This window comes from Colossoma macropomum, unplaced genomic scaffold (assembly GCF_904425465.1).
Source record: "Colossoma macropomum unplaced genomic scaffold, Colossoma_macropomum, whole genome shotgun sequence".
Classification (NCBI taxonomy): domain Eukaryota; kingdom Metazoa; phylum Chordata; class Actinopteri; order Characiformes; family Serrasalmidae; genus Colossoma; species Colossoma macropomum.
Genome location: NW_023494795.1, coordinates 14,997,093 through 15,019,447, shown reverse-complemented (window position 1 = coordinate 15,019,447; position 22,355 = coordinate 14,997,093). Strand labels below are relative to the sequence as shown.

General features: G+C 41.0%; 1 protein-coding gene across 2 annotated transcripts in view; it reads right to left on the bottom strand.

Moving 5' to 3' along the window:
* Window positions 1-22,355, bottom strand: part of plpp3 (phospholipid phosphatase 3) — a 51,785-nt gene that overhangs the window by 8,749 nt on the left and 20,681 nt on the right. Inside the window, exons 2-5 of one of the 2 annotated variants that reach the window (XM_036581585.1) lie at window positions 18,212-18,366; window positions 12,417-12,697; window positions 11,940-11,997; window positions 674-850 (exon numbers count right to left, since the gene is read on the bottom strand). In XM_036581585.1, coding sequence (XP_036437478.1) covers window positions 674-850; window positions 11,940-11,997; window positions 12,417-12,697; window positions 18,212-18,366 — 671 coding nt within the window. Of the gene's footprint in view, window positions 1-673; window positions 851-11,939; window positions 11,998-12,416; window positions 12,698-16,933; window positions 17,092-18,211; window positions 18,367-22,355 lie in introns of both variants that reach the window. The other variant, XM_036581584.1, reaches the window with a different exon arrangement.

The following is a 22,355-nucleotide window of genomic DNA, read 5'->3' as shown; positions in this document are numbered from 1 at the left end:
TTGTAATGGCTGGACAACTTAGTGGACAGAGAGAAAAGGGGGGTGAAACAAAGACAGAGAGAGTGAGGGGTTGAAAGCGAGAGAGGGTGGGGTTTGGGAAACATCCTGGTCCGTTTCCAGTAAATTCTGTGGTTCATTTCCAAGCACAGACTCCAAATGTCCTCACTTCAACATGAGCAGAAAATATAAGCCCATGATAACTCAACTTTCGATTGCCTCTCACACAAGCTTATCTGGCCAAAAGCTCACCGCAAAGTGCTTCCGGCCTGTCAGGGGACAAAGAGAATGATAAATTCTCAGTGGGGTGAATGTGCCATAAACTCCTGGGTAAAGCAGGTAGTAACAGAACGGTATGGCACTTACATGAACACTCCCAGCATGTGTGGGGGAGAGATATCTGCTAGTTTTGATTGGCTACAACAATATAGTCTAGCTCGGCAACTAAATGGAAACTTAATGTTATGAAGCTATTTTAATTTCTCATTAGATTGAATATGATTTTTGGGAACGTTCTTCAATGCTCGTTTAACTTAACAACAGTTGCTACAAAGGAGCGCATGGATAGGCCAATTGAAGTAAGAGTCCTTAGAGCTTAAAAGGTTAGAAAAGCCTGGATAAGGAAATGAGGGTAGAGGGACAAGAGCAGAGACAGAGAGAGACATGAGATACTCACTATGCAGTAGGCCACAAGCGCTCCTTGTACAAAGCCAGCCAGCACATCAGTGGGGTGGTGCTTGTGGTCAGATACGCGGGACAGGCCAGTGTAGAAGGCCATCATCAGCAGAGTGAACTGGAGAAGGGGCCTCAGGAGACGAGCTCCACGCCACGTGAACCGAGACTGTAGGTAGAACTAGAGAGAGAGATAGAGAGAGAGAGCAAATGAGGAATTAGCTACAAAGACATGGTCAGTAATAATCGCCAGCCTACTAAACTAGACACGCTAACAGAGCTCAAACTCCTTAAGCTTTATAAGAAATGGGGGAAGTTGATCATAAATGAAAGAGTAAAAACAGTACCAAAAAAATAAATAAATAAAAATAGTGGATGTTTCAACACTGACTAACCACATGCTACACGCAACACACGGACAAACACACAAGCACAAGCACGCATACACAATGCAACTTTTTTCAAAAGACAAATCAGGCTTGCTCTTGTGACCCTGTACAAGCTGAACTCTGGTGATGTGTTTTTGACACTTTAATGCTTCAAGATTACACTACAGGACAGTCTTAAAGTAACACCGCAAGACCACAAGACAGTGTCAAAGTAACACTACAGGACGGTGTCAAAGCAATAATAAAGGTCAGTGTCAAAACACTACAGGACAGTATCAAAGTAACAGTACAGGACAAAGTCAAAGTAACACTACAAGACAAAGTCAAAGTAACACCACAGGACAAAGTCAAAGTAACACTACAAGACAAAGTCAAAGTAACTCTACAGGACAGTGACAAAGTAACATTCTGGGATGACTCTTTAGGATAAGCCATCATTTCTAGCATTCTTGACCCAAAAACAAAGAATGAGCCCTGATGAAAAATGAACTTTCTGGAAACAGGAAAGCTCATTGGGGCAAGAAAACAGTGTCAGCGTGAGAGTGAGATGCTGAGGAAGGGGCGGGCAGGGTCAGGGGTACAGGGTAATTGGGGGTCAGCGGCTCGGTGACGCAGCATGGCAAAAAGGGCCTCTCAGAGAGGTCAACGTAAAAACCTGTTAATTTCCTGCATGTCCCATCCCAACCCTGAGCATCAGTCACTAACATGAGGACAACTTCCCTTACGTAGAACACGGAGGTGGGCCATTAGCAAACTTCAGTTCCACCCACAGAAACGGACACAGAACAAAGTAACTGGAGATCAAAATGTTACACTAAACAAACAATAGCCTACAACACAGCCGTCGCCTCGAGCGTGCAGATTGCCAGCTAAGGTGTGGACGAGGTCAGCCTCGTCTTCCTGGACATTGCAGCTATTGTATGTGCCAGGAGGAAGGGATCCCTCCCTGAGGATGTTTGGGAGTTGGAATTTCCTCCCTGGATCTCAGGTGATGTTAAAATATTCTGGGTTCCTCATCAGCAGCCAGATACCCTGGACTAAAAATAAAACCCTTTTTATTGTAATCTTATGTTTTATTTTTGTTTATTTTTTTTAATGCATTCTCTTTTTCTGATAAAATAATTATTGATCTACAGTTTTACTGCATTTTTGTGCATAATAGGTGCTGTGTAACTACAGTTTTTCCTCTTCTTCTGAGTATTATTCTTACATGGAATAAAGCTGGAAAAATATTTCGCAGCTGGCTTATGAGACAGGGAATTTTGCATCCCGATAAGCACCTGCACATCCTCATCCTTCGTCATTTAGCTAATCTGATCCTGCTTATCTAGCGTTCAACAACATCTCAGAGCAGGAGGATGATGGAAAGATATGGATAAGAGAGAACGTACATGTTCTAGACAATAACCCGCACACCGAATGTCTCAGACAGACCAAATCACTGTGTGCAAGCTTATTATCCAGTCATGTTATGGCATGCAGGATGAGGCCTTACAGGAAAGAAACTCAAACAAATATTACTGTATCCTGACTCAGCAGCCTGAAAACACAGCTTTACTCATCTCTGTTTTTTTCTGTAAGTTCCCTTTAAGACTCTTAAGACTCAAAAGCTTACTAAAAGAAATTGGGTCACTCTAAAAGGTCAGTAAGAGAGAATGTTGAATATGAAATGTGTTTACCTTAGCTCCTTTAACACCTTAATGCCAAGTCATCTTTTATACAGGGACGGAAATATGGCAGCACACAGAAAGCTCCACATGCTGATGCATTTTGCTATGCCCAATGTGGACATGCATGTGACCTAACTACTCTGGTGGCTCATTTTAATGAGTTGAAGTTTGGACAAAGCCAAAGGCTCTCGATGGTATCGCCAACAAACCTTCTCTTCTTTTGGTAATTTAAAGAACAGTCAAAAACCAGGTGAACAGCACTATTTGGAAGCAATCTGACCCTGAGATTTGCCGAAAGCTTTATATGAACAATTTTTATTAGTTTCAAATACTGCACTGATGGTTTCGCCGCTCACCCCTTAAAATCTAACCGACAATCTCTCGTAAACAGCAAATATCACTAGCTTAGAAATCCGCAAGTTTTGACTGAAGCTGTATTGAATGTCTTTGCTTTTAATTTGCACATTCCGTTCGTCCTGTGCCAATCCGGGCCTGTTATTGGCAGCCAGGGAAAGCGGAGGGATTTTCTAACCCAGAACCCAGAGTCTTTTTAACCACTGACTTGTGGATATGTGCTATTTCTCTCCCTGAAAAAGAGACAAACAAATCCACAGAAGAATTAAAAACAAACATGTAAATAAAAGTATTTTAGGCGGAATTTTTCCCACGAAAAGCTCTCTGACCAAAGAGTTGTGGTCTGTGGGGAAACAGATTAGTGCAATTTGTCTCAAAAGTGCCACTCGTAAAACTTTGACAACAAAGACAACAACAATTCTTTATAAGAACATCCAGAGAATGATTCATGCTGGCAGCACAAAGAGAGCTTTTACTTGTGGTGGATTCAAAAGACTAAGAATGCCCTTTGTTTGTCATTAGCTTTGAATTGCTGGTTCTCTTTCTAGTATTAAGAGTCGAATTGTTAAAAAAATGTTAATGTTCATTAAAAATTACTTTTTTTTCCATTTATACATTTTTAGCACACAAAAAATGATCTCAGTTTTTGCCTAGACAGCAATAACCAGACCTTTGCTAATGTCCCATTTTGGGTGAAAGTCTATTAATTAAGCTAACTGTGTACTGCACTGCTCTTTACTGTGCAACTTCACAGTTCTGTTTTTCTTGGATAAAAGTACTGTTTAATTTCTTTGTCAAACTGGCACAAACATACACGGACAGAAACTTAGCTACTGACTTTGTGCTTTTTTTTAAAGGACATTGTCTTTTTTTGTTGACTTTGGTACATTTTGGACATGAATGGCAACTTGAAGAGTAAAGCTCAACTATGGAAAGAATAAAAATTTCAATAATAGTCCTTTAAGCTAATATAACAACAGTAAACAGTAAGTGAAAGGAGATAGAAAGACTGTCTTTTATTTGATCGAAGAGATGACATCCCCTTACAAATGAAGTATTAGATGTCAAAGCAGACCCTATTCATAGAACACACTGTGTATATATTGTGATTATGTTGTGATATTTATGGAGCACAGTGTTCAGATTCTCCTCCCACTCATGCATAGTGATAATGATCATTAACCTTTCAACTCCTTGGGACCACCAGTGGTTCCAAAACGCACTTTGTCATATTCTTCATAACTTTCATATTTCATAAGCTACATCCAAAAGGTGGGTGTCATATGAGAGCTGTAACTGTCTTCTTTCCAGTCAAATAGATGGGTAATGTAATATTAAACCCTTATAATAAAAGAAGCTGAACTCACAATTTTCTACTGAAAGTCGACCCATTTTGGTCTATAAACTATAAACAGATTGTGATATACAGGTACAGTGATACACTCTGTAAAAATTATTTATATAAAAAAATACAAAGAGCGTCTAAGATTTTTGACTTTCAGCAGTAAATTGCAACATGTGTATGATCATAAAACACGTTCTGTTCATTTGAGGGGAGCTTTTACAAAAAAAAATATAACATTTAAAATGTACATTCATTTCATGCAGTTACTGAATAATTTGCATTACGGTTTGGTCATGGAAATTCAGATGGAAAAACCAAAATATACCCTGGAAAATAAGAATCCGCAGATGTAAACATGGAGACTTGATCGTAGTAAACTTAATCTTCTGAAAATCTGTCACAGTGATACAGAGACATAACCGCTGCAGTCATGCCACTGAAGTGAAATGAAATGGAAAATTGAGGGAGAGTTAATAGCGCTCTCTCTCTCTCTCTTTTTTTTTCTTCTCTCTCTCTCTCTCTCTCTCTCTCTCTCTCTCTCTCTCTCCCTCCTGGCTATCGTTACACAATGCTGCGCAATGCCTGGAATGCTGTTGCCTTTCACTCAGTACATAAACAACTGACCACAAAACAAACAAGTCAACCAGAGCCTCAGGACAGTGTACATTAAGCACTCATTAACACACACACACAAAGACACACACACACACACACACACACACACACACACACACACACACACACAAAGACACACACACACACACACACAGGAGAGGAATGTGGCACATTCAATTACCATAAACCACTGCTAATGCTAAATCTGAACTTATGGCAACTATCTGCTAAAGGATCAAAAAGGGGCAATTAGTGTTAATCTTCTCATCTCAGACTGGGACACGAGCAGAAAGGGAAAACGCAAGTGTCTAGACAGGGCTGCTGGGAGTACGCAGGGTTATGAGGAGGTGTGATGCTCAATAACTACACAGCTGCTGAGTGCAATTTCAGGCATAGTAAGGTGACACCTGGGCCTGGAGACAAACAGTACTAGGAGGTTACCTCTTAGAAGCTGCAGTTATTGACAGCCATAACAAAAGCACAAAGTAATTTAAACTAAGTGGACCATGACCTACATTTATTGTGTATTTACTTTTCCCCATACACTATTTATATGGGTCTGTGTAGCAAAAACAGACATAATTCACTTTACATGACCATATTACAACCTTTCTTCACCCCTTTAGAATTAACCAGGGTGTGCTTTAAGACTACTATATGTAAACGATCTCTCTTTTAACTGGCTGCCCTGTATTGTTCCTCTAAAAGCAGTCCAGGCCTGAAACACTCCTTATAGCTTCAACAGGAATGGGTGGGCTTAAGTGCTGTAGGCTGAATAGATGTATACATGTTAATGTGTTCAATTCAATCAATTCAAAACAGGCTGTTTCTGCAGCTGTTTCCAGATTATACAGACTGAGGAGTGAATGGTATGTTTAGAATTCATGATGTCACAAAAAGTATCAGGCTGTTTCTGCAGCTTAATTTCCATATCATGATCGTGTAGGTTGTGGGGTGAATGGTAAAGTCTGAAACTTTAACCAACCAACTGGTTACTTAACCAACCAATTCTGTTATACAGATTCTAAGCCTTTTTTTATCATTTGTAATATCTGTTTTGATATTACAACAAATGGAAAAAGTGCAGACTGCAGCAGAATACATGATGTACATGTGATTAATGTATATGACTAAGCAGTTTATTTGGTAATTATATATAAATAGTATAGAAAAATGACAGTAATAACTGTTCAGCTGGTGTATTGGTTCTTGCAGAACACACACACACACACACAGCTCTCCACACAGACGTTCAGATAACAGATAGAGCCTGAAGACTCTCTACTCAACTCAGAGACAGCCCTCAGCTATCAGAGCTTAGATAAGCTCAACGTGGCGTGGACACTTCACACACACAGACGCGCACGTACACTCAAACACACTGCTGTTCAGATGCCTTGATCTTTTAAGATCCCGTCCAGAGTTTGGTGTGGATGTCTGACAAAGTGTGTCCCTGATACTCTTATCCCGGAGCCCCCTCATAAGCCACAACACCCTCATACAGCAGATAACATGCACTGTCCTACTGAGATTCTCCTCCATGCCTTCCCTGCAGGCAAGTGGATGCTACCATCTGATAGACAGGGCAGGAGGGTGGGGGTAGGGGGTTAATGCCTTGGCTGGGACAATGGAAAAGCTCCTGAAGGGGGTATTTTTAAACCTTGTGGCTGTTTCAAAAGCCTCCATGCATGGCCATGGGCAAGCACTGAAGCGGTGTGCAGTAAATATTTGGAGCGACTGTTAAGATCTCCTGTCCAAGTTTGGTGGACAGCGCCAGAGAGTACTGCGGTGGAAAATGAATGAAAAGAGAAAAGAGGAGGAAGACAGTCAGTAATCTTTGATGTTCTGTTAGTTCTCAATTAAGTAAAACAAATACCTGCAACTAATTTACTACTACAACACTCAGCTTCATGTACATTGAAGTGTCTTTCTTGGTATGAAGAGCAGTTTTTGCCTAAATAATGATTTGACGGTTTGTTAAAAGCAAATATTGAAACTCTTTTGGCCCAAAGGCGGCTGACGAGAGCCAATGTCACAACAAGAGGGTAGAACGTATGGATTTTTTCCCAAGCTGGTACTTTTATTAGATGTTTCTTCAGTTTTGTAGTTTGTGACAATGACAATATCTAAGCAGTTTCCTAATGTAATTGTAAAGTTTGTGCAAATCGACAAAGAAAATATGCTCAGTTATTAATGATAATAATAACAATAACAATAATTGACCTTTTTTAAACAGCACCTTTCATGCATTTAAATGCAGCTCAAAGTGCTTCACACTGATGAAGGCAAATAAAAGCCAGCAGAAGAGAAGAAACCAAACCGAAGAAAACGTTAAAAACAGTTTGAAAAGCTAGCTCTCCTCAGGCTTTTGATAGACAGCGTAAAAAAACTGACCACATCCTCTTCACCGCAGAGAGAGAGGGAGAGAAAGAAAGAGCGAGCGAGAGAAGAGGGAGGGAGTGTGCGTGTTTTCGTTGCAGTGGTTTGACCAGACTGTTTGTTTTCATGGTGTTGTGCAGTATTGTTGTGTTGAGCATCAGTCTCTACTTGCAGAGTCGGTCTGCTGCTCCAAAATGAAGCTTTTCTCGCCAGTTCTGGCTTTTCCCCTGGGGCTTTCCACACCCTGACCTTAGGTCAGGCATAAAGAAGCCAACACAGTGAACTGGGCTTTCTTTCAGCGTGACCGCAACACTGGAAATGATGAGCGTAGTCCACAACATTGTGAGTTCTCCAAGTAAAATCAACCACTGTCACCAACTACCTCAGACATCATTCCAGCGTGGATTCATCACTCAGACCTTCTCTAAAACCTTTGTTCAGCTCTCCTCTCCGGTGCCCTGTCATTTCCTCTCTCAGCCGTCTAACTGCTGGCCGGTTGCCGTGCTCGTGTGTCGCCGTGTGGTTTGGGCGCAGTGGTGACGCCTCCTCACGCCTCAGGCCAAACCAGAACACATGGGCTGAGAGGCTGGAGGTTAGAGAGAGGCTAGAAAATACCCAAATCCCAAACCCACTAAAAACCCCACAGACACAGTCACGCCAGCACACACACATCTACTGCCCCGAGTCAGCCATCAATCAGCATGCTATTTAATGTCACTTAGCCTATGGTTAACGTTCCCAGTAAAGTGCAATGGGATGTGTCACCAACGAGCTAAGCTGGCCGTACACAGGAAAGAAGCAGCAGTATGGGAACTTGCATGACCACTCTGTTGGAGGAATACTCGATCGGCCAAGATATGCTTGGTTCTAAGTTCTGCACTGGAGCTATGAAGCTATTCCCACACACTAGCTAGGCCTACTTCTATCACAAGATGCTACCAAGCTGGAAAGGTAAAGGCTGGCATGTGCTCCCTCACAGATACATGAAGCACCACTGCTTTTTTCAAACTGCCACAAACATAACAGCATTGGGCAGCTGAACACGCTTGGAGGGGAACACTAATGCTACATCAGCTCACAGACTCCTGTATAGCCTGGCATCATGCTGACTGATTAGAAGAAAGAGGGGGCAATCCTGCCCACCCAGACAGCGTGAGGCCAGTTACGTTTAGTGGGATTTCCAGCCACTGATGGCTGTGACAACATCAGGGTTAAAATTATTTGAACACATTCTGTGTCATATTACAAATGGAAACAATAGACATGTTACAGATAGTGCTAAAAATAGCACAAATGACCTCTAGGTTGTCCTTACCTGGACACACAGATGTGCATTTTTGATGTGTCTACTTTAAGAGGGAAGCTTCCACTACTTGTTATCGACATTAGGCTTATCAACATTCGGGATGAGGGTTAAACAATTTTGTACATTCGACTTTTCACAGAATTATTCCTAGCGAGGAGTTGTTTACATGAGATTATGCTGCCTGCTACTCAATAACACTCTCTCACTACCATGCAAGACTGTTTATGGATTAACTGTAATGGAATACTGATGAAATCTAACACAATATACTATAATGAGGGTCTCAATCACATGCAATTGTCCAGCTCTCTCTCCAGTGATCTCACTACATACACAACAGGCTGAAATGCAATCACACCAACCATCAACAGTAATTGAGAGCAAGATGTAATGCGGTACAACTCAAACCAATGGATCAAATTCAAAAACAACACAAAGTAAGTTAAGGGGAAACCCCGATGTCTAAACAGAAGCTTTGCATTTACTGTTCACTGACTTCAATACACTCTAATCTCCTCCATTCACGCTACCCTTTAATCTTCCTCCATTCTATCTCTGATACAAATACAATCAGTGTAGACATAAAAACATGCCGGTAAGTGACTCTGGGATTGACGGAACGTCTTGCAAAGTAAAGAAAGTATACCATCTATAAATGAATGGAAATTTCTCGTTTAATGCTGGCAGACATTAGTTGATGGGGGTCTGTCAGACGTCTGTCTGCATTGCGGCTGAGTTGAGGCTAAAGTAAACAGAAGGGAAAGAGTGACAGCGAGAGCTGGAGTCTACCCTCATCATGACATCACTGTCTCTCCCACGGTAGCGTACGCAGATAATGACAGGAGGAGAGGAGGAAGAAAGAGAGGGGAGAGAAAAATATAGAGCTCTTGGTGTTGAACTCAGCATAAGAGCCAAGAATATTTATAACCCCATTCCTATTTATGTCATTGCTGTTCTTCTTGTCTTTCATTCTTTTTTTTCTTCCTTTTCTTCTTTCTTTCACCCTTCTTTTCTTTCATTCCTTCTTCCTCTCTTTAAGTCTGTACTTCTTTCTCTCTTTACTTCTTTCTTTCTTCCTTTCATTCTCTCTCTCTCTCTCAATAACTTACTCCATATGGGGGTCATCTTTAGGTCCTTGAATTGTCTCAGCACCTCAAACTGCAAGGGTCTTTCTATAAGCCAACACTACTCCAAACTCCTCACTCTTACAACTGCAAAACGTGCATATTAGTTTGATAGTAGTTATTGTATAATAACAGAAGTTACCGAGATATAAGGCGTAATGCAAATAATGTTAAGCTTGCAGTTTAGGTGGAGTTAATGAGCTGATTAGTTGGATCAGGTGTGTGGTAGGCAGGGGAACTCCTGCATTAGGGAACCACTGCATGAGTGTATCAGGCATTCTGTATCACTATTTCTTGACTCAGAAACCCAGAATGAGAAGCTTTACCACATTAGTTAACACCTGACAGTAAACATTAAGGAAAGCTTCGGAAGCAGTGAGATGTTCTTCATGTGTTTTCTTGGACAGTAAATAGTGGTAGTGACAGCGCTTTGTGTTTCGTATGTGTTAAATCACAGTGGTTAAAGTGGAGTAGGTGTATATAGAAAAGCCCATCGCTTTTGTCGTTAAATGCTCCGCAGCTCTATCGTGACTTCTGCTTCTCCACACCCTGTTTCCTCTCGTCTGCACAAGGCGCAGCCAGAGACCCAGCTGGCGCTTCAAGGCTAGCAAAGCTGTCAAAGTCGCACATTAATTTAATGGCTGTTCGGAGTGTATTAAGGGGAACACAGGCTGAGTTAAAACAGCTTACCCCCTATTGGCCCTCTGCGGCCACATGCACACACACACGAACCTGGGTCTCACACTGTGTTGGCAGCGCTCCTACCCCACTCTGCCCTCTCTCACACTCCTACTTAATCCCTCCAAACACTGGGAATGCACAGCTGGCCGCATCTATTACCACACCGGACCCTCAGCTAGTACCCCTCAACCTCAGTGCTCTCTATAGCTACTACAGTGGAACAATATATGGTCTGCGTGATGATATCATAGTTTAAGCAGGGGCAATATTGATTTCAGCACTATGGGTGTTAAAAATGTTTGTGCATTAAATAATTTTTGTGTTTATTTCCTGCTCAGATTAGAGACCACTAATTCATATTTGCTGTTTAAATCTAGCATATGGCAGATACTAGCGTGAAACAAGACACGCTGAAAAAGCAGTGCACATTTTATTATATGTGTAAACGATACACATTTCAAGCAGGTATGATGCATCACTTTTTCAGTGCATATGTGGCAATTATCTGAGATTAATATAACCAGTATATCACTCTGTTGGAACAAAACCTCGTATCTCAATTTTTTACATTTTTCAGTTTTTTGGCCTGATTTGAAAATTCCTGCTGCCCTTTACATTGTTTGTAAAGTTACCATTTTTGGAGATAAAAGGTTTTGTTCCGACAGCAGCGATGTGGTATTAAAATGTCCATTTAGTGCTACCATACTGGCTATGACTAAAGAGATGGTGGTTTGGCATTCATAAGAAAGTGCGTGAGTAAAAAGAAAGGGAAATAGAGAAAGAGGGGAAACTTGAGGTGAGACCAACTGAAAAATCTTTGATGTGGGCAAATAGGTTTGCTCTACAGTGTGGGAACAGAAAAAGCCCTAAGGTAGTGTGCATGAATGCGTGTGCTTGCGTGTATGAGTGTGTGCTCATGTGTGTGAAGTAGGTTTTGGACTGGCAGGACGTCTAATTAATGGACGTTTGAAGCGAGAGACCCTTAAGCAAAGAGAACAGCCTCGACATGGCCTCCCAACAGGTGGCAGAGAGAGATGGGGTTGGTGGAGTGAGGAGGAAATAATCAAAAAGAGAGAGAGAGAGAGAGAGAGAGAGAAAGAGAGAGAGAGAGAGAGGGAGAGAGTAAAAGGGAGAGAAAAGAGAGAATGGGGAGAAGGATAGAGAAGTAGAGGAAGTCTAGGCAGCTGCATAAATAAAAAACAGCTGGTCTGTGTCCAGCCAGGAGATGAGAGTGAATCACATTTCACACTGAGTAGCCAGAAGGGTTGCACAGCCGAAAAGAAATAAAAAACATACTGAATACACTTCACAGTATCAGCTGTGCAACAGGAGAGAAGCTGTGTGTGTGTGTGTGTGTGTGTGTGTGTGTGTGTGTGTGTGTGTGTATTTGCAGTAACAGGTACTTACCGCTAGGTACAGCATGGTGAACATTGAAAATGAGGCATGTCCAGAAAAGAAGGATTTCCTGAAAGGACAGAAATTCAATATGTAATCCCAAAATTACAGGCTATTGAGGGCTATTATGTGTCTTTTACTGCTTTACAGCAATATTAAACCACAATAAAACGTAGCACATTCTATGACAGGGTGGGTGTGCGGCTTTGTGAGTGAAAAAGAAAAGATTTGTATCATTACTTGATACAGCAAATGGAATAAAGTGCAGACTAGAACCTCTTTGTACACAATATTAATTGAACTTAAATGTAATTCATTACATAACTACATACTTAATTATGAACTTAAGTCATTACATTTGGGCAGTATAGTAAAACAACAGTGATTACTGTAGACCTCTAAGGGTTACCGAGCGTACGTGTGCAGAAGAGTCTGTGCATGATGATAAGAGTATACATGAGTGAGCTAACAGGCATGTGGGTGCCTCACCTGGCCTCCTGCACTTTGCTCGGGTCACCCAGGCAGACGTATTCGGTGATGTAGCCCAGAGAGCAGTTGATCCTGGAGTAGTCCGGCTTGCACACGTCCAGAAAGTGTGGCCTCATGCGGCCCACCGACACCTTAGCAATGTCCGTGAAGGACTGACTGACCGCACAGCCGAAGATGAACACGCCCACCTGTCTGTAGAGGGCGGAGACATAGGGGTTCCCCACGAAGGATTGGGTGCCCTGCTTCAGGTAATGGATCCTATAGCACTCACCGATCACAATCTGGAGGTGTGGAGCACAGGAGGAACATCAGACACGCACTACAGTTTACAAGTCTGGAATCACTGATCAAAAGTTTGGAATCAACGTTTTCCATAATATAAAAATCAGTTTAGCGGCAGATAAACGTATCAATATGCAACATCAATCAAAAGAAAGAAGTTATGAGAAAATATCCAGAATGTCTCATACATACAAAATTAATCTCAAGGCTGATGACCTGATTATTATATTATTCATATGCTATTCTTAAACTTATATTTTTCTAAATTGCTATAAATAGATGATTACAGCATATTTTCAGCATTAATCATTAACTGTATGTGGAACTACTGAATACAACTTTTAAAATATTTTTAAGTGTCTAGTTAATAATATTTAAATCTACAACTTGGGGCTGGGCAATATGTCAATATATTTTTTATGATAAATTATGTTACAATACAATACAGTATGCTTTTCAATACATATCATGCATCTCGTCAGAATGTATAACACTGTCCAACTGCATTGATCGTGATATAGAGAACAAAATTAGTTCTGCTTATTGCAACACAATAATAGTATTTCTTAAAATGTAGCAGTACTGACTTTTTTTTCTCTGTTCCAGCTGATTAGATGTCTGAACAAATAAATATCCTAACATATCAAATATTGTGGAAATTTCCTGATGTATCGTGATATACTTTTTGCCACATCACCCACCTCTACTACATGGTATGAGCTATTATTGTATGTAAAATAACCAAAATGATTGCATATGATGATTCCATACTTTTGAATCGTGGCGTACACTGAAAACACAGAACCAGGTTAGACTGTCTCAGAACACGGCAAAAAAATGCAACCAGTATGTGTTAACATGTAAAAACAATACAAAAATTCATAATGGTCAGGTCTCAGACATGCAGGATGAGTGTGAGATCTACATGCAGATGAAATTAGTTGGGAAAGCACACTTATGACACCGAAACAGGAGGGGGGGAGAGAGGAAGAGTGAGTGGTATGAGTGAACGGAACAGGAGATCAGGTTTATGAGAACGAGCATGGCCTGCCTCTCCAGTCAATGGTGACATTTAGTGATGGCATTTATATGGAATGGAATATATATATATATATATAAATAACTTCTAATAAAAGTGAACAGCTGTGCTTTATGAGTTTGAGGATGTGTGTGGCTGAATGAATAAGTGTACGGGGGGCCTAAGGAAGAGCACACACCCACATATTAACACACACACACTCCCCAGGGCTAATTAACACCATGAGCCTTGTAACACATTCAATGTTCAATATAAAATGGATAGGTCTGGGTCTGAAATCTGATTGGCTGAGCCACAACTGAAGCTACTGTAAAATATTCAATATAAAACATGATGATGCACATTAACTAAGTATTAATGCAGCACGTTATTAACAACCATTATTCATGGAATAATCGCTGACTGTTACAACAGTAATTGTTGATGAACTATATTACTTAGCAATCGTCTGTTTATTGTAACAAATGACATTATGTTCCAAACATTGCTGTAATGCTGTCTTTTATTCTTTTATATTTTATAATTCATACTGTATTTTGTCACCATGTTATAAAAGCGTTATGATTTTATAATGATATAATGATATTGTAAGTGAAGGAAACTATAGCTATATGGGGAAGACAAGTTGCATTTATACTGTTCACAGTAAATCATACTGTGTCTTAAATCACATCTGCACAACTTTGTGTGAGGTTTGAGAAAAGTTTTAGGGGTGTATTTATGGAAAATATTTGGGTGACTATTGACTTCTAGTGTTTGTTAGCAACGGTAGCCTCGAAGCCCCAGTTTGAAACTAACCAAGCAAAATCTGGACGTCTTGTCTGATCAACTACATCTGGGGTAAGTGGTTAATTGTGTAAATTGGATTTTTTTGCTGAACTATTCCTTTAAATGCAGCTGGACATTAATGGACACTGCAAGAGTTAATTCAACACTGACGATTCCGCTGTGCAAACACACTGAACCATTTAAAACTACAATATGATTAACCATCACTATGAGATTAACTGTACTTTCTCTCTCTCTGTTATTGAGCCTTTTTCACACTCTAGTGGAAAGCTGTTGTGGTGGCAGTGAAGACATGCTCTCCCAGAGGCCTTAACCAAACTGGGACTGGAGACACTACTAATTATGTACAGCTGTGTGTGTAGTGCAACACACACACACACACACATTTTAATCCCCGCTTTTGGAGCATTTTCTTCTTTAAACACTAGGTAGGCATGTCTCTGGTTAGGTGCGATGCCAAGTACTGTTCCTGGCACTGATGTGATTCATTTTCCAATACACACGAGAGCTCTGACATCAGAGCTGTGCCACAGTTTTTCGTGGGAGCCCATCTTTATTTTAGCATTCTATTATTTTGGCTTCTTTCCTCTTTTCTTTCTCTCACACACGACTTCCTCACACGCTCCAAAGTGTCCCTGAAAGTCTGTGTCCTGTCCGACTACTTTTGTTTCCTAAGTCTTTGCCAGAAATGTGCTGGCGTGCATTTTGCTGTATTTCAGGAAGCTGCTGCCGGCTGTCACTGACGCTATTAAAGTCCTGTGTGTTCTAATAGAGAGCAGTCAGCGGCCAGCAGCTGCAGGTCTATGTTTATCAGCAGAGTCTGACCTGCCAGCCGCCCTCCACTTGTGATGCTTACACTATCACAAGACTTTTGATAGAAGTGGTAGATAAACGAATGTTAACCTCATTGTGTTTAGGCTACAGCTAGTCTGAATTGCTGCACATCAAATTGAGCAATGCATTTTATTCCGAGGCTCAAACCATTGCTTGAAATATCCAATGATTTAAAAGGGGAATTCCACCAAATTTTCAAAATTTCTGCAGAATTATATAAGTTAAGAAATCCTTCAGAGTTTGATGTGAAATGTGCCGTTCTAGAATTGTTGGAACCACAGCTTTTAATGCCTCTTATAGCTCCCTCAATGGAAAGTTATTATATGAAATGGTAATGAATACACTGCCTAATGTCTCAGATATCGTTTCACAAAGGTTTTGAGATGAAGTTTTAGCATAAATAATATATTTTTTTTAACTATTTACGTCAGACAGGTAGATGCACAGCATTATAAGGCAAAATAGTCTCTGAAGAAAATGTTCTTTTTTTTATTTACCACTATTTTACCATAATTCAGAAGACAAGTGCAAGTTCGCTGGTCATTTTAGATAGTAAATAATAGGGCTATATTTGCACTGAAGACATTTAACCCCTGGATCCTATCACTACTACTTTAAAGAAAGCCAAGGTAAAAAGGTACATACATCTATAATACACCATTTCATATAAAACACTCTGTATGTATTGTTTTTACATCTCAATAGTTGATTTATACAGAAATTTAAAAGAAATACTAAAATCAGGGGAAATCATCTTTAAGTCAATATGCAACTGATTTATATAAGACCTAAGTTTGCTGCCTTAATTTTACACTGGGGCAATGAGGCTATTATAGCTATCAAGTAATAGAGGTTTATAGCCACCCTGCATGCCTAAATTATCGCAAACCTCAAAATGAAATTTTGTAAAATGGACAAAAGTACAGATACGACTCAGGCTTTAGGATGGCTACTACAATTCTTTTAACTGTACCATGTACTTTTGTCCGTGTTTATAGATTTCATGATTTTGCTATGCAGCTGCAAAATGCAAATTGGCGGTTATAAGTGCCCATTAGTCTTGTAGCTCTGTCGCAAAGCTAAAGAAGCGAACCTTGGACTATAAATATGTCTTGGCTGTTCGACTGCATTTGGAGTGAACGGAAAACTGTTTCATCTCTTCAAGCTGAAGTTTCATTGACTCCGCTCTGGAAAACCACTGAATTATCTTTTGAGGCATTAATTTTGTCACTCACAATAAATTCTACTGCAACACAAACCAAACACAAGTCAAAACAACAGCAAAAGTCAGAGAGCGATGGAAAGATCACATGCAGACAGAACAAGAAGCCCAAAAGCACCACTGACTCCTGACCATGATGAACTTTCATCTCTTCCGGTTCTCTTTGAAAGATGGACATGAATGGTTTATGGATGTATTTCTAAATGATCTATATGAAATTCTACTTTTCTGCATTTTATATTTTTATTTAAACTCTTATTTATGGTTTATTTTGGGAATGAAAATGTGTATGGAGGGAGGTTAAGGATGATATATTTGACAGATATATATATATATAAGAGAAGGACTTACAGAGAAGATGGCAATAAGAATGCCAGCAAGACAGAGCACGGCATCGCTTATGGTGTCTCCGTTTTTACATGGGTACTGGATGGACTGGTCACTGCAGTAAAACCCGCGACGGTATGGCTCGATCATGCTAGTTTCAATTAACAGGAAAGGCAGGCCGGCTATAGCGAGAGAGATAGAGAGAGAGAGAGAGGACAGAGAAAGACAGACACAGAGAGAGAGAGAGAGAGAAAGAGAGAGAGAGAGAGAGGCTTCAGGTCAGTCACAGAGACAAACAGAAAGACACACGCGCAGGGGCAGGTTGGCACGGCACAGCACAGCACACAGCAGCCAAGGATCATGGGATACACCGGGGAGGTGGGGAGCTCCTGGCGTGGGAGACTGGACTCTAAAAGAGTGACTATACACTACACTGCACTGCACTAAACCCTCTCTGGACCTGATTTCTTCCAGTAAGTTCAGAGTCGATACATGATTTCTATACTAAGAGTCTTATAATTTGGACCCAATTCAGCAATCTTTTCTATTATGATCTACCCTGCAGGCCAAAAGGTTGGAAGCAATCAGTGATTTCTTTAATGTTTCATAACAAGTTATACAGGAAAGACTTCAGAGTGAATTTAGTTATTGTACCTGTATTATTACCTCTGTTCTGATGGACTGCACTGCACTGAGCCTTGTTAAAAAAGCAGTCCAGGCTGAAACACTTCTTATAACATCAACATGGATGGGCTGGGCTAAACTGCTGTAGGCTGAATAGGCAGATATATGTCTTTTGTGACATATCTTCAACATGACAACTTTACAGGAGAAGGAAAAAACATGCTTCACTTCTAATGTAAGTCAATGGAACCAGACTTTTTTCCACGTAATTCTGGACCATTTGTTTTGGTCCATTCATCATGAAATTTACAATGTAAAAGCCAATGCTCTTTAAGTTATGTAAAAAAATGAAAAATGGAGATACAAGGTTTTCATCCGCATTATTATACAGCTTACTTTCCATATTTGTACTGGAGAGGCAGATGTATAGTTTGAAACTTTAGCAATGTATATGAAGTGTCATATACACTTTTATTAAACAAAAAAAAATCATTTATGCAGTCAAACTTATTTGTCAGTGTTGCTTCCACAACTTTGGCCTGTATATGCAGATGAATTCTAGATATATTCGCTATGTACTCTCCTAACTCTTTTAGAGTCTTGAGCCTCCCACGCCTTTTCCCCCCAGCTCTCCTGGTCCCATGCCCCCAGTCAGATGCCCCGGTTTGGGGCACTTACGCTGGTGAGGGGCAGGAGCAGGCCCACGGCCATCAGCACAGACGAGGGCACCGTGCTTCTCTTATAGGCGTAGCGGATGCTGTCGTCAGCGCAGTAGAAGCCGCGCTGGTACGGCTGTACTGTAGACTTGTGCAGCACCATGGAGGGCAGCATGACTGTGCAGGACACACACACACCCAAACACACCGCGCCCGGCGCGTCAACACACATACGTACTCACACGTACACTTACCTGACAGAATGTAGTGCCCATAGCTGTGCACATCTGATGCGTTTACATTCAAAAAGGCCTAAACATACTTTAATGCATCAACCTCATTGATTCAGACTGAACTTGTTTCAGGAAAGTGAGTCTGCCTACCTCCTCTCTGTTAACTAAATACATGTACTTTGTGGCTGAAACATTCAAAGAATACAGAATCTCACTGTTAGCTGGCAATTGCATATAAAAAGAGCATGACTCAGAGCAGCACAATAGAAGCGGCGACTTCGCTTTCAAAAGGCTTAGACTGTCAAAGCCTACTGTCAGCGCTAAAGCATCCGAAAGCTTAAGACAATGCAGGCTAATGGCATTAGATGAAAGCCTTTAGGTAAACTGAACTTGAGAGAGGGCTTCGGCAAACTTCAATGGACTTCTTACCTGCTTAATCCCATTTGATTCAAGTTAAACTGATTCCACTTGAGTCAGGTTAACACGTCACAGTGGTCCATTATGGAGCCTCAACACTGTGTTTCAAGCCCTAATCTGACTTTTTCATCGCCTGGTGATGAACTTTGGTGGAGCTCTGGTTGGGTGAATGTTGGCACAGATGGCATCACATCATTTTTTGTTATAATGATTGCAAAGATTTCATAAATAAGACCAGGATAGACCCATCCAGACCATTTTGACTCATTGGTGATAACATCAGCCACTCTAGCCAATGTTATTATTGTGAAATGAGTTCATGTAGTGCGGTGCACTGCATCAGTAATTAAATTATGGCTTCTACACCAAAACAATAAAGAGACATACAGCCAATGTCTGAATCCCAAACAGCTTGCTAATTGACGTGTAATGTGCTGCCTAGGTGTAGAAGTCATTATTTCATGACCTACACAGTGCACAACATAGGGAGCAGGGAGAAAATTCAGACTGATATTTAAGATTCAGCCTTATCAGCAGGGATGCTCTGATATGGAAACTCTGGACCAATGCCGAAATCCGATATTTTTTAGGTATATATCTGCCGATGCTGATACCGAGGCTGATACATAAACACTTATAAAACATAGAAATTGGGATTACCTGGATTAGCAATACAGAGAAATATAACACATTTATGAGTGCAGTAAATTGAATAAACTGTAGATATTATAGCATCATAATCCCACATAATCTAAACCTTATGATCTTCTGGAGGACAATATATGCGTCATCAAATGTTGGTTTGAAATATCAGTCAACACTGAACGTTTTTAACCAATTATCTGCCAGTCCCGATATAATTCCAGTATCACTGTGCATCCCTAGTAATCAGGCCTATTGACTCACTCCGTGCCTGTAGCAAAGGCTCCTGTGAAGACTGGGAAGAGACACACTCTGTTCAGAATGGGAGAAAAGAAAAAAACAAAAACAAAACAGAAGCCAAGACATACTTATACAGATAAATAAAAAGCCGGCCAACGCCACCACAACAACATACAAACAGTGTGGAGGTTTACCATAGCAGCCTATTGAATAACCCAGATCCAGAGCGAGGCTTCTCAGACATGGCGCAGCACTCTCGGCTCTCCGTACTATTTGAAGGAAGCCGAGAGATGCCAGTCTGGGAGCGGAGCCCAAAATGGCCGACTCATTAAAATGTCACACCTCCTGCAAAACACACGTCAGCTGTCACCAAGCAGCTGCCGGCTTGGAAAATAAATCCATATTTCCAAATCAAAGCAAAGTAAACGCGAAATGGCTCAAAACTGTGGTGAGAGCTTTTTGAAAAGGCTGCCTTGAAGGGCCGTAAAACGTGTGAATAGCAAGAAAAACAAAGCTAAGCTTACGCTGGCCACCCAAACTTCTCTGGACGTTTTTAGGAGGGCGAGGAAGGCAGGGACTGTAGGAGTGTTCTGGCTGTGTGTGGTTAGAGAGAGGGGCAACACCACACACACACACACACACACACACACACACACACACACACACTCACACACAAATATACATACATACACACATCAAGGAGTACAATCCAAGTTTCATTTGGAAGCGACATGCTAGAAAAAAACTGCCTACGCTGAACTTCAATAAGCTTTTGCTTTTCTAATGGCAGAAAAATCCATGTACTTTTGGGTTCATCAAAAAGACATGCAGCACCATTCCCAAACCCCGGGGTAGAACAACACCCGAGCTTTCTCAAAGCACCATTCTGGAGTAATTCCTATGCAGAAGGCAGAACTGAATATTTTTATCAGGAATTCCACCCCAACCGTTCCTGCTTTTCTTCTCTTCTTATTCTTTTTCATTCTCTTTAGGCAGCTGAAGCATCAGAGCAATGCCACTTTTTCAACTGACCTGTATACTGTGTGAATATTTATGATGAATGGACCAATAGAAACTGTCCAAACTTACTCAATTTACATTAAAAGTGAACAATGCTATTTATTTCTCCTGTAAAAAGTTAGGAGGTTTTGTTCTGACAGCAACGCTATTCTGTATCTCAGTAAAAGTACTCATAAAGCAAGGGTTCGTTAACTTTATTCATGCAAATTTCTACATCATCTGATACTGTGATCTTTCTGGAAAACACGATATTGAATTTGATCAAAACCGCATAGCAGTACAACAACGTAAGGGCTGAATTTTCGCACCACCTGCACAAACAAAGCCTGTCAGACTTTGGGGTTTTGTGCTTTGCGTGTGCGAGTGGTGGGCGCTCAACAGCAGCTGGAGTGATGAAGCACATTCACAGGCAAGGTGAAGCGCGGGTGAAGGTTAGCCGGTTCAGATTGGACAGGAGACCAGGAAGAAGTCTATGGAAATGGGTTGTGGGCTGTGGAAACACACACATATGGCTGCGCACACACACATCCAGAAGCCTGTTTGGATTCTTCCCACAGCCATGTCAAACACACTTACAGAGACGATGAAAAAAACGCAACCTGAGACCTGTAATCATACTGGGGCTCTTGTGCACACTCAGGTTGCAACGCAGACGCACAGATACACATATACAGATAGGTGTGCGTGTGTCCATAATCCACAAACCCAAAGAGCACAAATTGGTGGGCAGGGAAATTCCAGCATGAATCAAACCATCAGAAATTTCCATCACACTGCTGAGATCTGACATAATGCTAAATTATGATGCAAATGAACGAGGAGAAACAGAGTGGGCGAGCAAACTGAAGAAGGAGAGTGGGTGAGTGAGCAAGAACGAGAGGAAGAGGGAAAGTGAGAGAGAGCTAGAGAGAGAGTGGGTGAGTTAGCTAGAGAAAGAGAGAAAGAGGGAAAGTGAGAGAATATGGTGAGAAAGTGGGCGAGAGAAAGAGAGAGTGAGAGAGAGAGAGAGAAAGTGGGGGGATGGAGAGTGAGAGGAGAGAAAGAGAAAGAAAGGAGAGAAGAGAGAAAGGAGAGAGAAACAATGAGAAAGGGAGAAAGAGAGAAAATGAAAAGGGAGAGAGAAATAGAGAGAAATGAGAAGAAAACAAAGCAAGAGAAATAGAGAGCAAAAGTATGAGAAGAAAAAAGGAGAGAGAAAGACTGACAGAAAGAAGCAGGTGAGAAAGAGAGAGCGGGAAATGGGAGAGTGAGAGTGAGAGAACAGAGAGGAAGAAGGGAGAAAAGAAAGGAGAGACAATGAGAAAAAGAGAATGAGAAAGGGAAAAGGGAGAAAGAAATAGAGAGAAACAAGAAAAGAAAAACAAAATGGGAGAAAGAAAGAGAGAAAAAGAAAACAGTGATGAGAAAGAATGAGAAAGAGAGAGACTGACAGAGAGAAAAGGAGGCGAGAGAGAGAGAGAGAGAGCAAGAGAGAGAGAAGAGAGAGAGAGAGAGATAGACAGTGAGAGAGAGAGAGAGAGAGAGAGTGAGAGAGAGAGAGAGAGAGAGAGAGAGAGAGCGAGAGAGAGCGAGAGAGAGGAAGAGAGAGAGAATCATAGCTCCAGTGTATGTGGG